Source organism: Lepus europaeus, chromosome 12 (assembly GCF_033115175.1).
Source record: "Lepus europaeus isolate LE1 chromosome 12, mLepTim1.pri, whole genome shotgun sequence".
NCBI classification, from domain to species: domain Eukaryota; kingdom Metazoa; phylum Chordata; class Mammalia; order Lagomorpha; family Leporidae; genus Lepus; species Lepus europaeus.
Genome location: NC_084838.1, coordinates 81,973,265 through 81,987,029, shown reverse-complemented (window position 1 = coordinate 81,987,029; position 13,765 = coordinate 81,973,265). Strand labels below are relative to the sequence as shown.

Here is a 13,765-nt window from a genome sequence, read left to right as displayed (position 1 = left end):
TTTATCTACATAGGTTACATAATTTCTAATAGAAGCTCTGCTTATTAGTTTGTTTTTTTTTTTTAAGGGCAAACTGATACCTCTCCCCTGTCTGCTCTTATTCGGGAATGCTGTATAATTTGAGTATTTTATCTAGAATTATTCTTATACCAGTTCTCAGTTTTAATGTCAGGAGGATATCTTCAGAAAGCTGATGAGACAGAGGAAACTTAAACTTGCTTAGCATGAAGGCTGAGCTATGGAATGAAAAAATAGGTTCTTGTGTAAGAAGGATAGTTTTCCAGAGGGCAGTTTCTGTTTGTTGCATTTAAAATATTCCCATTTTCCTCTCTCTGACTGTAATTCCTGCCTTTTGCTCATTATTCTGACTACCACATTTCGTTCTAAAAGGTAGATATTTTGTTTTGGAGGCGAAGAATCATAAATTTAAGCGTATATCATTTTTCTTGGCTCACTGTTGGTAACATCAGTTGAACCAAATCATACAATGTGGAAAAGAAAGAATCTCACTGTTGTGTTCTAGGATTCCATACAGTAGTGTTTAACATTGTCCCTCTCTTCCTACAATGTACAGCAATGTTTATGTGGAAATGATATCCATTTCCAATAAACTGTGGAGGTACAATCGCTATCGCTACATCATGACCTACCATGAGAAGCTGTGGCTGCCCCCTCCCTTCATCCTGCTGAGCCACGTGGGCCTCCTCCTCCGTCGTCTTTGCTGTCAACGCACTCCCAGTGACCAAGAAGAGGGGGATGTTGGATTAAGTAAGTTTTTTTTTTATTGGTGAGGTCAGAGGGGGAGAGTCAAGAGTGGAGAATCCAGCAAAGACACTCTGCAGCATCGTGGATTAAATTCAGGGCACGGGGATTGGGGAGGCTGTGAGACAGTAGAGTTACTGGCTGATGCCATGGATCTAAGTGAACACATTGACCATATTATCAGGTTATAGTGCCTTTTGCCAAGATCAACTGATACTTTGAAAGAATCAGTAGGAATGGGATTTCTGCTTGAATGTGGAAAGGCTTTGTATCACATGTTTCCTCTGCTGACTTGGAAACTCATCAGAATAACTTCTAGGGAGCAGTCATTTGACCCATGCTCATTTCCCGAGTGGAAATGGAATTCAAATAGAAAAGGGTTAGAGAAAGCCTTAGGTTTAAGGTGATGGATCAGCAAGATTTTGCTTCATTTACTAACTAGAGTCACAGATTCTTTGGTTCTCTAATCCACTGAATGTAGAGGTGATTATGAAATGGATTTCTTATTTTCAAATCTTTCAGTGCAGGGTGCAGAATTATGGCAATATAGGTTCTCACTTTGTTTTGGTGGTTGTGTTTTTAAGTGTCCACATATATTTTTTTAAAGATTTATTTATTTATTTGAAAGTCAGAGTTACATAGAGAGAGGAAAGGCAGGTAGAGAGAGAGAGAAAAAGAGAGAGAGAGAGGTCTTTCATCCGCTGGTTCACTCCCCAATTGGCCGCAACGGCTGGAGCTGTGCCAGTCTGAAGCCAGGAGCCAGGAGCCCCTTCTGGGTCTCCCATGCGTGTGCAGGGGCCCAAGTCCTTGGGCCATCCTCCACTGCCTTCCCAGGCCATAACAGAGAGCTGGATCAGAAGAGGAGCAGCCGGGACTAGAACTGGCGCCTATATGGGATATTGGCACTTCAGGCCAGGGCGTTAACCCGCTGAGCCACAGTGCTGACCCCAAATGTCTACATATTTTTGACATTTTCTTAGTTCATATCTTTGGTCAAATCTTGACTGTATGTGACTATCATAGTAATTGTTTTAAGAGAATATTGCTTCTTGTGGTTTTATAGATCTTCCGTATTTCCTGTAAAACATGTCCGCTATTGATACCAGGCCCATTTCTAGATAATTCCTAGATATACAGGAAGTAAGTTTCATAAATGTTCAATTGTTTACCCCAATTCTTAAATCCAAAATACCTCTTGAGGAATAAGTGTTTGGTGTAGCAGTTGAGATGCCGCTTGGAACACCTGCACCCCTTATTGGAGTGCCTGGTTTGAATCTTGGCCTCTCCATTTCCAATTCAGCTTCCTGCTAATGTAGACCCTACAAGACAACAGATGATGGCTCAAGTGCTTGGGTCCTATTAGGAAATCCAGATGAAGTTTCTGGCTATTGGCTTTGTCCTGGCCTGGCCCTTGCTGTTACAGGCATTTGGCGAGAGCACCAGTGGTTGGGAGATTGATTCTTTCTCTCTGCCTTTCAAGTAAATAAGTAAAATATTAAAAACATCATCATCAACAACATAAAACCAAAAATGGTGCCAGCACTGTGGCACAGTGGGTTAAAGCCCTGGCCTGAGGTGCCAACATCCACATGGGTGCCGGTTCTAGTCCCGACTGCTCCTCTTCCAATCCAGCTCTCTGCTGTGGCTTGGAAAAGCAGTAGAGGATGGCCCAAGTACTTGGGCCTCTGCACCCACGTGGGAGCCTTGGAGGAGGCTCCTAGCTCCTGGCTCCTGGCTTCAGATTGGTGCAGCAATAACTGATGTAAAGTCTTTCATTCTTTCTATCCTTGAGATGGGAGGTAGTAGTGTGCTTAATTCCAGTGACTGTCCAACACCAACTGGAGTTTTACTTCACTTATGTGTTTGTAGCATAATATCTTTCTACAACTAGAAAAGAAAAATTTTGAACTCTCAATGGTTTCTGGCACCAAGAGTTTCAAACAAGGCATTGTGGGCTGTTTATATGCCAGCGTGGACCCTTAGGAAGCTAGTTATCCCAGGTTGTAGACTGTTAAGAGCTTGAAAGGGTGATATGCCTTTGCTTGTGTTTGTTGGCTCTGTGAAGTATATTTTCTCCTCTTGAGTCACCTTGAAGACTTCTTTGTCATTTCTTTCCTCTGAAAGATTCAATCTTTATTGGGAAGCCAAAGCATGCCTGAAATAAATCGAAAGCTTATTCTTTTATACATTCTAGGCTTCTAATAGAGAGGCATCCCAGGTGCTTACAAAGAACTGTGCCAATCTAATAGTAGGGTTTGAACCATTTAAGTGACCCTGGAATTGACTCAAGTTTACCCAGAATTCCAAGTATCATATGAAAGAAACCTTTCCTGATATCACCTTGATCTGGGTTTATAGGGTGATTCCACGTAAATGCAAGTAACTTTTTTGATGATAAAGGTGAGTTCACCTCTGGAACATTCTTGAAGTTTTGTGCCATTACTCCTTATCCCTTATGTTAATGGTAGAGACATTGACACATAGGGCAGCAGTGCCATCTGGTGGATGGTTCCAGGAAATCTTCACATACTGTAACCTGCACCTGTCGCTGGAATTGCCCTTTGGATAGTTCGTTCTCAGGAATCCACAGAATGCTCCCATCATACAGGTGTGAAAAATTCATGCCTGTGGAAAGCCAAGACACTGTGGCAAAAAATGACCTAAATGAAAGATCTCAGTGAGTGAGATCCCAGCGGAAAGAACGGGCCATCAAAGAAGGAGGTACCTTTCTCTGAAGGGAGGAGAGAACTTCCACTTTGACTATGACCTTGTCTAAATAAGACCGGAATTTGTGAACTCAAGAGGCTTCCCTAGCCTTGGCAGCTCATGACAAGAGCCTTGGGTGAATACTGACACCATAAATAAGAGTGTCAGTTGAAAAATCAACAACAGGAGTCACTTACTCCCCATGTAGGACCTCTGTCCCTAATGTGTTGTACTATGCGAATTAATGGTAAAACTAGTCTTCAAATAGTACTTTATACCTTGTGTGTCTGTGTGGGTGCAAACTGTTGAAATATTTACTTAGTATATACTAAGTTGATCTTCTGTATATGAAGGTAATTAAAATGAATCTTGGTGAAGAATGGGATGGGAGAGGGAGTGGGAGATGGGATGGTTTGTGGGTGGGAGGGTGGTTATGGAGGAAAAACTGCTATAATCCAAAATGTATTTTCAAAATTTATATTTATTAAATAAAAGTTCTCTAAAAAATTAAAAAAATTTTAAAAAGAGAAAAAAAAATTTGATGCCTGTGGAAGTTTCTCTAATGGACAGGCATTAGATTTGGGTGGAGATTGGAGAGATTGAATTTTTTTAGCATCTGAAAGATTCTTCTTTTTTTTTTTTTTAAGATTTATTTATTTGAAGGTCAGAGTTACACAGAAAGAAAAGGAGAAGCAGAGAGACAGAGAGAGAGAGGGAGAGAGGTCTTCCATCCGCTAGTTCAAAATAGGCTGCAACGGCCGGAGCTGTGCTGATCCGAAGCCAGGAACCAGGAACTTCCTCTGTGTCTCCCACGTGGGTGCAGGGTCCCAAGAACTTGGGCCATCTTCTACTGCTTTCTCAGGCCATAGCAGAGAGCTGGATCAGGAGTGGAGCAGCCGAGACTCAAACTAGTACCCTTATGCGATGCTGGTACTGCAGGCGGTGGCTTGACCCGCTATGCCACAGTACCGGCCTTTCTTCTATATCATATAATTGAGAAGTATTCTGTACTCAAGTTGTGGATACATTTTATGACTGAATATTACTTTGCTTTAGCCATTTTTTAAATTTAAAATTAATGTTTTTTCTTTATTTATATGTAAAATTTTAATTTATATGTAAAATTAATGTAATATTTGGGTCTTTAATATATTCTGGAGAACTGTAATAGTTCTTTTTCTCTTAATATGAATGAAACCATTCAAGAGAGTTTTCCAGTGTTATCCTTTTTTTTTTTTTTTTTTTTTTTTGACAGGCAGAGTGGATAGTGAGAGAGAGAGAGAGAGAGAAAGGTCTTCCTTTTTGCCATTGGTTCACCCTCCAATGGCCGCTGCGGCCAGTGCACTGCGCTGATCCGATGGCAGGAGCCAGGTGCTTCTCCTGGTCTCCCATGGGGTGCAGGGCCCAAGGACTTGGGCCATCCTCCACTGCCTTCCTGGGCCATAGCAGAGATGGCCTGGAAGAGGGGCAACTGGGACAGAATCTGGCGCCCCAACCGGGACTAGAACCTGGTGTACCGGCGCCACAAGGCAGAGGATTAGCCTGTTAAGCCACGGCGCCGGCCTAATGTTATCCCTTTTTAAACATTATTTTATTTTTGTATTTTCAAAATATAAGGAACTTGCTTTTTAAAAGATGATGTTAGGTACGAGTGAGAACCACAGTGGTAAACTGAATGTGAATGCTGAAGTTTGATGAAGAATTTCAGTGGTCTCAAAATATCACAAAAAAGGTGTCTTTTAATGAACTAAGTATGATTACGTCAGGGAATGTATATAGCCTTGACAGGTCATTACTAATATTAATATCTATTTTTCAATAGAGAGACTTAGAATATACAAACCTAGTGTGGCAAGGTAAAACATTATCATTTGATTAGTGTCAATACTTGGCCTTTTTTTTTTTTTTTAAAGATTTATTTATTTGAAAATTACATGGAGAGAGGAGAGGCAGAGAGAGAGGTCTTCCATCCCTGGTTCACTCCTCAATTGGCTGCAATGGTCAGAACTGCATCGATCCGAAGCCAGGAGCCAGAAGCTTCTTCCAGGTCTCTTATATGGGTGCAGGGACCCGAAGACTTGGGCCATCTTCCACTACTTTCCCAGGCCCTAGCAGAGAGCTGGATCAGAAGTGGAGCAGCCAGGTCTCGAACCATATGGGATGCCAGTGCCAGGGCGTTAACCTGCTGAGCCACAGTGCCACCCTGACTTTGCTTTCTTTTAACCTTGATTTTGACCCATTGGTTACTTATTATCATTTCAAAAATTGAAACAGTTGACACAGAGGAAAAAGACAATTAGATTTCTTCCCCTTTTTGCATATAAATACAGTACATTTTTGTTATTATGTGGAAACATTCTCAGCTATGAAAACATTGAAGAGATAATATCTATTCTATATATGAATCATTTTTAAAGAACAAGAGGCCCAGAAAAGTATTTCTAGTTGTTTCTGTTTATTCCTTCTCTTTTGATATAAGGAACACAGTGTGACAAGGTAACAACTTTTATCACACAAGCTGTAGTTTATCATTTGCAACACAAGTGGAAAGAAAGCCACCTATGCATACACTATCTTGGTTCATTTTGTGTTTGCTGTAACCAAATACCTGGGGCTAGGTATTTTATATAGCAAACAAGTCCATTAGCTCACAGTTTAAGAGGCAGAAAGTCTCAGGTCAGGTGACTCCATCTAGTCAGCCTGTGTTGAGGATCATACGTGCTGGATGGCATCACGTGGAGAGAGAGGGAGGAAGGGGGGAGGGAGAGGGAGGAGAAGTGTCATATGGCAAGACAGGAAGCAGGAGAGTGGGGAGGGAAGGTCAGGCTCACTCTTTTATAACAATAGTTTCTTGTGGCAACTAATCTGGTCCCATGAGAACTACATCAGTCCCTTCTGAGGATGATGTCCCATGGTCCAGTCATCTCACAATGACCCCACGACCTCCATACCATTACACTGGAGACCAGACTTTCAGTGCATGAACTTTGGGGAACACACTCAACGCACATGCAAACCATAGCATTGTTTATGTCAATTTCTTTCTTTTTTTTAAATTTATTTGACAGGTAGAGTTAGACAGTGAAGAGAAGAGAGACAGAGAAAGGTCTTCCTTCCGTTGGTTCACTCCCCAAATGGCCGCTACGGCCAGCTTGCTGCGCTGATCTGAAGCCAGGAGCCAGGTGCTTCCTCCTGGTCTCCCATGCGGGTGCAGGGGCTCAAGCACTTGGTCCATTTTCCACTGCCCTCCCGGGCCACAGCAGAGAGCTGGACTGGAAGAGGAGCAACCGGGACTAGAACCCAGCACCCATATGGGATGCCAGCGCTCTAGGCGGAAGATTAACCAAATGAGCCACGGTTCCGGCCCCCTGTTTATGTCAATTTCCTCTTAAGCGTGTGTGCCATATTTTTTTATGTTTCTAAAGAACTCTACCTGAGTAAGGAAGATCTGAAAAAACTTCATGACTTTGAAGAGGAATGTGTGGAAAAATACTTCCATGAGAAGATGGAATGTCTGAACTGTAGTTCTGAAGAACGAATCCGCGTGACATCGGAAAGGTAAAAGATATTTCACTTTTGAATCCACAGCTATTACCAAACGTTGGTTCTAACAGAGTGTCTGAAAGAGTAGGAGGATCTGTGTTCAAGTGCAAGAGTTTTAGGTTCTCTAAAATCTGAGACATTTAGTAATGTAGACTAGCCATGTGATAAATGTGTAACTGTTGAGCATCTATTGTATTTCAGGAACTCCTTTTGTTTTTTAAGATTTATTTATTTATTTGAAAGTCAGAGTTACACAGAGAGAGAAGGAGAGGCAGAAGCAGAGAGAGAGAGAGAGAGAGAGAGAGAGAGAGAGAGGTCTTCCATCCACTTTTTTACTCCCCAAATGGCCGCAACGGCCTGAGCTGCACCAACCTGAAGCCAGGAGCCAGGAGCTTCTTCTGGGTCTCCCATGCAGGAGCAGGGGCCCAAGGACTTGAGCCATCTTCTGCTGCTTTCCCAGGCCATTGCAGAGAGCTGGATCGGAAGTGGAACAGCCAGGTCTCGAGGTGGTACCCATATGGGATGCCGGTACTGCAGGCGATGGCTTTACCCACTATGCTACAGCACCAGCCCGCAGGAATTCTTCTTACCAGCAGTTAAGTGGTGAATCAGAGACAAGATTCCCTGTGCTCCAGTGTATGTATGTAGAGGAGAAGAGGGAAATGAACAACAACAACAACAAAACAAGGAAGGAAAGACATAAGCAGAACCTGTAGCTTAATATCTGGCGGTAAAAGAGCTTGAGAATAGGAAGTGATGGTGGCGTGAGATCTAGTGGAGGTGGGTGTTATTGGACTATTTTAGGTGGCTGGATCCAGAAACGTTGCCAGGAGGAATCTGAGGAGGAGCAGGCCTGAAGGGAGTGAGCAGGACCTGCTGGCTGAATTGCTTACTTGGCAGAAAGAACAGGAAGTGCAGCCACCTGAGGCAGCAGGTCGTGTCCAGCAGTGGCAGGCAGGCCCAGAGAAGGCAGTGTGCATGTGTTGCCTGGGTGGGGTGTCGTGGAGGTCTCAGCTTGCCTGGCTGGCAACTGCACTGAAGCAGGAGAAGAAAAGATAGAAGTGGAGATGGGCGTTACACACAGCTTTTGTAGAAGTCTCACTGTGAAGAGAAGCAGGCTGGGATATGGGAAGAGAGTGAGGTTCTTTTGTTTTCTTTAATTTCTTTTTTTAAGATTTATTTATTTATTTGAAAGTTAGAATTACACAGAGAGAGGAGAGGCAGAGAGAGAGAGAGAGAGAGAGAGAGATGTTTTCCACCCAATGGTTCACTCCCCAATTGGCCGCAACGGCCAGAGCTGTGCTGATCTGAAACCAGGAGCCAGGAGCTTCTGCCCAGTCTCCCACACGTGTGCAAGGGGCCCAAGGACTCGGGTCATCTTCCACTACTTTCCCAGGCCATAGCAGAGAGGTGGATTGGAAGTGGAGCAGCCCGGTCTCGACCCAGGGCCCATATGCCCACTTCAGGCCAGGGCATTAACCCGCTATGCCACAGCGCCAGCCCCTGTTTGCTTTAATTTCATGTGAAGATAACAAAATATGTTTATGTGGTCCTGGAAATGATTGGCCAGCAGGGGAGAAACTGCAGAAGGAAGAGGGAGAAGGTGATTTGCTGAAGGGAAGTCCTTAAGAAGCTGGGTTGGTGGAAGGTCTGGGCTTTTCACTCAAGCTCAGGCACACACAGGAGAGACTGTTGTCAGAGCACGGCAGGAGGCAGGTGGGGGTGTGCATGCATGCATGCATGTCCGAGGCTGAGACAATCTGTGTGTGTGATATGTGCGAAGGAGGGAAGAGTCAGGAGGCCATTCAGAGTCTGCTTAACCAGGTAAGTGCATTAGGAAACGCTACTGAGATTAAAGCTGTCATGGGTATATGTGGATTACCAAGTGTGGGAGACTGCATGTAATTATATACATATTTTAGTTTTTATTTATTTGAAAGGTGGGGACGTGATCTATCTCCCATCCACTGTTTCACTCCTGCAGGTACCCTCAGCAGGCTCTGGGGCCAGCCTAAAGCGGGGAATTGGAGAAGCCACATGGTTGGCAGAGGCTCAGGTACTTGAGCCACCATTGCTGCCTGCTATAGTGTGCCTTGGCAGGAACCTGGAATTCTACCTGTGGTGGAGTGGTCAGGGGAGCAGGGGCACTGCCAAGACAAAGGATGTGCAAAAGGTGTTGGGAGAAAACATTGAGTCTTAGATTTGTTGACTTTGAGATTCCTGTAACATGATTAGCCACAGAGGTGTAGGAGGCTTTGGATGTATGAATCTGAAGCCCTGAGGACAAGGAGTTTATCTGCCTGCTGGGACAATCCGTTGTGGTGATCATCTGCCTATTGTAGCAAACCAAAACCATGACAGAGAAAGTGATTATACCAGGAAACCCAAGAAGCAGAAAGAGTGAAGAAATCCAGTGGAGTGAGGGTTGAACCTGGGAGGTGCAAGTACATGCATAATAGGTAAAGAAGGAGGAACTTTATGGAGAAGACTGGAAAGAATTGGTGAGGAGTATAAGAGAAGTAGGAGAGGGTAGTTACCATGAGTTGAATGAATGTAGACTGAAAGTTTGACAGTCAGACAGTTACTCCTCTTTTAAACAGATTTATTTACTTATTTATTTGAAAGGCAGAGGGGAGAGAGAGAGAGAGAGAGAGAGAAAGAGAGAGAGAGAGGTAAAGAGAGAAACAGGGAGAAAGATCTTCCACCTGTTGATTTACTCCCAAAATGACTGCAGTGGCTGGGGCTGGGCCAGACAGAAGCCATCCAGGTCTCCTACGTGGCTGCAAGAACCCAGGGACTTGGGCCATCTTCTGCTGCTTTCCCAGGCGCATTAGCAGGGAGCTGGATCGGAAGCACATCAGTCAAGACTTGAACTGGTGCCGATGTGGGATGCTGGTGTTGCTGCGCCAAAACCCCGGCCCCAAGCCAGACATTTACAAACATGTTAAGTGGATGATAGTAACAGCAAAACTCTAAAAGCATTAATCAGCACGAGTCATTGTATTTCTCTAGGGTTCTTGGGATTGGAAGAAAGTATTAAAAGTTAGAAAAATACAGATGCTTCCTGGGGCTTTGAATTTACTTATGAGGCTCTAATTTAGCTTCATCTGTAACCAGTGTTTTTCCCTGGATAGAGTTATCACAGTGGCACTGTTTTTTCACTGCCATCCTTGTTGAAGTCCTTTCTGGGGTGCTCCTAAGTGGAAGGGAGAGGTAAACGAGCAATAGTTCGAAGAAGGAGGGAAGAGAGATTAGGAGGATGTTTGTGTGACTGGCTACCTCTAAAGAGGAGTTTGCCTGTAACCTTTCAGAATTAAGTGAGCTGTAAAAGAGAGAAGAGAGAATGTATTAAAGCTGTTTTGTGTCTTACTCTCCTGATGGAACACAGGCTTCTTTTTTGACCCTCACAGTATAAACCAGCTTTCTCTTCTCTCTGTCTTGTGGAGTAAGATGTTTTTAGGCAGTTTCCACATTAAACATTCTGAGTGCATTATATTGGGGAAATACTGGGGCTTTTTGAAAGTTTAAACCCTTTGACATGATGCACATTGTGACTCAACAATAGAGTTCCAGGCTGAGGCGGTCTTACCCTTATTTGACCATGACACCTTATTGAGGAACATCTGGGACCACCTCCCAGCATGAGAAATGTTGGCGTAGTTCACTCAGTACTTCCTGGGACTCCAGGACCCCCTGGAGAGACTTGCCTAGGTCCTAGATGGTTGCTGAGACGTACTAGATAGAATATAGTAGTTCACACTACTGGTCATGGAGGCAGTCTGGGGTAACACACTCTGGTTATGTGACCCAGCCCCTTTTCCATGAAAATAATAATAGTTATGTCTACCTTATTAAGTGTGGTATGCATGAAATAAAATAGTACATGTGGAACCTTTGTAAAACGCCTGGCACATAGTGAGCACTCAGTGAATATTAGTGACTTGATGCGTATAATTATACCTGTTATTTAATTTTAAAATATCTTGTCCATGGGGCTGGTGCAGTGGCATAGTAGGCCAACAGCAGCATCCCATATGGGCGCCAGTTCGTATCGCAGCTGCTCCTCTTCTGAGCCAGTTCTCTGCTATGGCCTGGGAGAGCAGAGGAGAATGGCCCAAGTGCTTGGGCCTCTGCACTCACATGGGAGACCCAGGCTCCTGGCTTCAGATCAGCTCAGCTCCATCTGTTGCTGCCATTTGGGCAGTGAACCAGTGGATGGAAGACCTTTCTCTCTGTCTCTCCCTCTCTATATGTAACTCTACCTCTCAAATAAATAAATAAAATCTTCAAAAAATCTTGTCTAAAACTCACAATAAAACAGTTATCAATACTCATCTTTCCTCTACCCTCATTCCTTGCACAGAGGAAAGTAAAATGATAAGAATTTATTTTATGTGTCAGAATGACTGAAAGGGTAGATGAATTTAGCGTATTTGGTGATCTAGGAATATAATTAAAACATATGAGGCACAGGACATTGAGCTTTAGAAAATAAGTACCTTAAAAGCAAGAGGACCCGATTTGAGGTGACCAGGTTATTTGTCTAACAGGTTCCTATTGTGGCATGTTACCTGTTGCTGTGAATAGTTTGCTGGTTCCTATTGTGTCTGTTCGATGTGACTGCTGCTAATGGAACTTAATGAGTCTCCATTACTGCTGTGCAGACTGTACTGTTTTTGAATTAGATGAAACAGTGCACTGGCTGGAGAGGCTCTAATTAAGCGTATTTGGAAGAGAATATACATATATTTTGTGCTCTTTCCCACATCATCCTTGCCAATTCTAATTTTGCAGGTTCCAGGAGGTCAGGAAGCATTTATTAAGTTGCTATTGAGTTATGGAAGTAGAATTCTATAGCAAATGCAAGAGAGTGTTCTACCCACATAGGCTATAATAAAATGGAAAATACTCTGTTTATTCTTTAATTCCTATTTACAAAGCTCCCAGATAAGATGTTTCAATTCCTGCTACTTGAAATGTGTTTTAGGGATGAAAACTCTCACACTATTTTGGGAAGTTCTTGCTACAGCTGAGTGTTAAACTCTTCTTGGCTTAATCACTTTTTCTTCCTGCCCCCAAATGAAACTGAGCATCATTTTTTATATGTGCAGGTGGTCAGGTCAGTCATGTGACTGTTGGCTAGATACCTTCCCTTGCTGTTTTGTTTTAAAACTTTAATATTATCATTTATCATAGATTTTAGTTATTGTGAAGTTGAAACTAAATCCGTCTCCCAATAATTAGAGAAAAAAATTTTAGGAAGAAAAGAAAAAAAATCCATTGCCATAAGCCAGAGCTCACTGTGAAAACTTGGTCTTTTTGCACTTACTCTTCTTTTTTCTTATTGATTTTACTTGCTTATTTAAAAGTCAGAGAGAGAGAGAAAAAGAGATCCACTAGTTCACTCCCCAAATGGCTGCAAAGGCCAGGGCTGGGCCAGGCCTAAGCCAAGAGGCAGCAGTTTCATCTGGGCCTCCCACGTAGATGGCAGGTGCCCAAGTACTTGAATGACTCCCTACTGTCTTTCACAGTACACACTACCAGGAAGCTGGAATTGGGAGTGGAACCAGGGTTCAAACCTAGCACTCTGAGATACAGGATGTGGGTGGGATGTGGGATGTGGGATGTGGGATGTGGGATGTGGGATGTGGGATGTAGGTGAAATGCCTGCCCTCTAATTTCCTAGGTTAAAACAAATGTTACAATGTGGACAAACTCATTATTATCTTAATTTCCATCTTTGATTATCTGATGATGTTGTCTTACCTTTTGTATTTTATTTTTTGTGAATTACTTGTTCATGTCCTTTGGAATCTTGTATTTTGAGTATTAAGGGCAGTGAATGCTTCATCCTATTGTTAGAATAGTGATGTTCCAAATTATTTTTGTGTTAAAACTTTGTGATATATTTTAAATAGAAATTTCTTCTTATGTAGCAAATCAGATTCATTAAAATTTATTCTAGCAATAAGCTTAGATAGCTAGAGCTGCTATAGCAAAATATAAAAAAATGAGGCATCTTCTATCAACAGAAATTTCTTATCTCACACTTCTGGGAACTATAAGTCCAAAGTCAAGGTACTGGCAGGACCATGCTCTCTCCTGTCTGTAGGACAGAATCTTTCTTTGCCTTTCTAGCTTCGTGTTTGCTGGCAATCCTTGGTGACCTTCGGCTTGCAGGTGCATCACTCTAGTCTTCACATCATCTTCCCTCTCCTCAAATGTTTCCAGCAGTCATAATGGATTAGGGTTCAACCTCCTAGCCTCATTTCAACTTGAGTACTTCTGTAAAGATCTGTCTTCCAAGGAAGGTCCCATTCTGGGCCACTGGTATTCAGACTTCAAGAAATCTTTATTTATTTTGTGGGGGGACACAAAGTAAAGCTCATCTCCATCAGAGATATTTACAGAGATCTATACAGGTAAGTTTTAATTAACATTTCCTTCTCTCCCTCTTTCTCTGAATGAAATTATTACACTTATTCCACTTGCTTGTGATTTACTTTTGTACTAGGATACCTGAAGATATGTTGTGTTGCTTTTATATAAATCAATAGATGGACATCATTATCTTAAATTATTTATTTTTTATTAACATAGATTTCCAAAAATGGGTTTTGTTGGTAAATCTATTTGAAGTATAGAGTTGGAGGTTTTCTTTTTTTCCTTTTAAAGCTCTATCATTTTTCTCCATTTTCTTAGTTACATATTTGATTATTGATTCTGTTCCCATCATTTTGTTTTCTTATTCAGG

General features: G+C 42.6%; 1 protein-coding gene across 7 annotated transcripts in view; it reads left to right on the top strand.

The window, feature by feature from the left end:
- Nucleotides 1-13,765, top strand: part of TRPM6 (transient receptor potential cation channel subfamily M member 6) — a 148,046-nt gene that overhangs the window by 95,945 nt on the left and 38,336 nt on the right. For all 7 annotated transcript variants that reach the window (XM_062208420.1, XM_062208423.1, XM_062208425.1 and 4 more), the window contains 2 exons: nucleotides 575-768; nucleotides 6,894-7,026. In XM_062208420.1, the coding sequence (XP_062064404.1) occupies nucleotides 575-768; nucleotides 6,894-7,026 (327 nt within the window). The remainder of the gene's footprint in view (nucleotides 1-574; nucleotides 769-6,893; nucleotides 7,027-13,765) is intronic.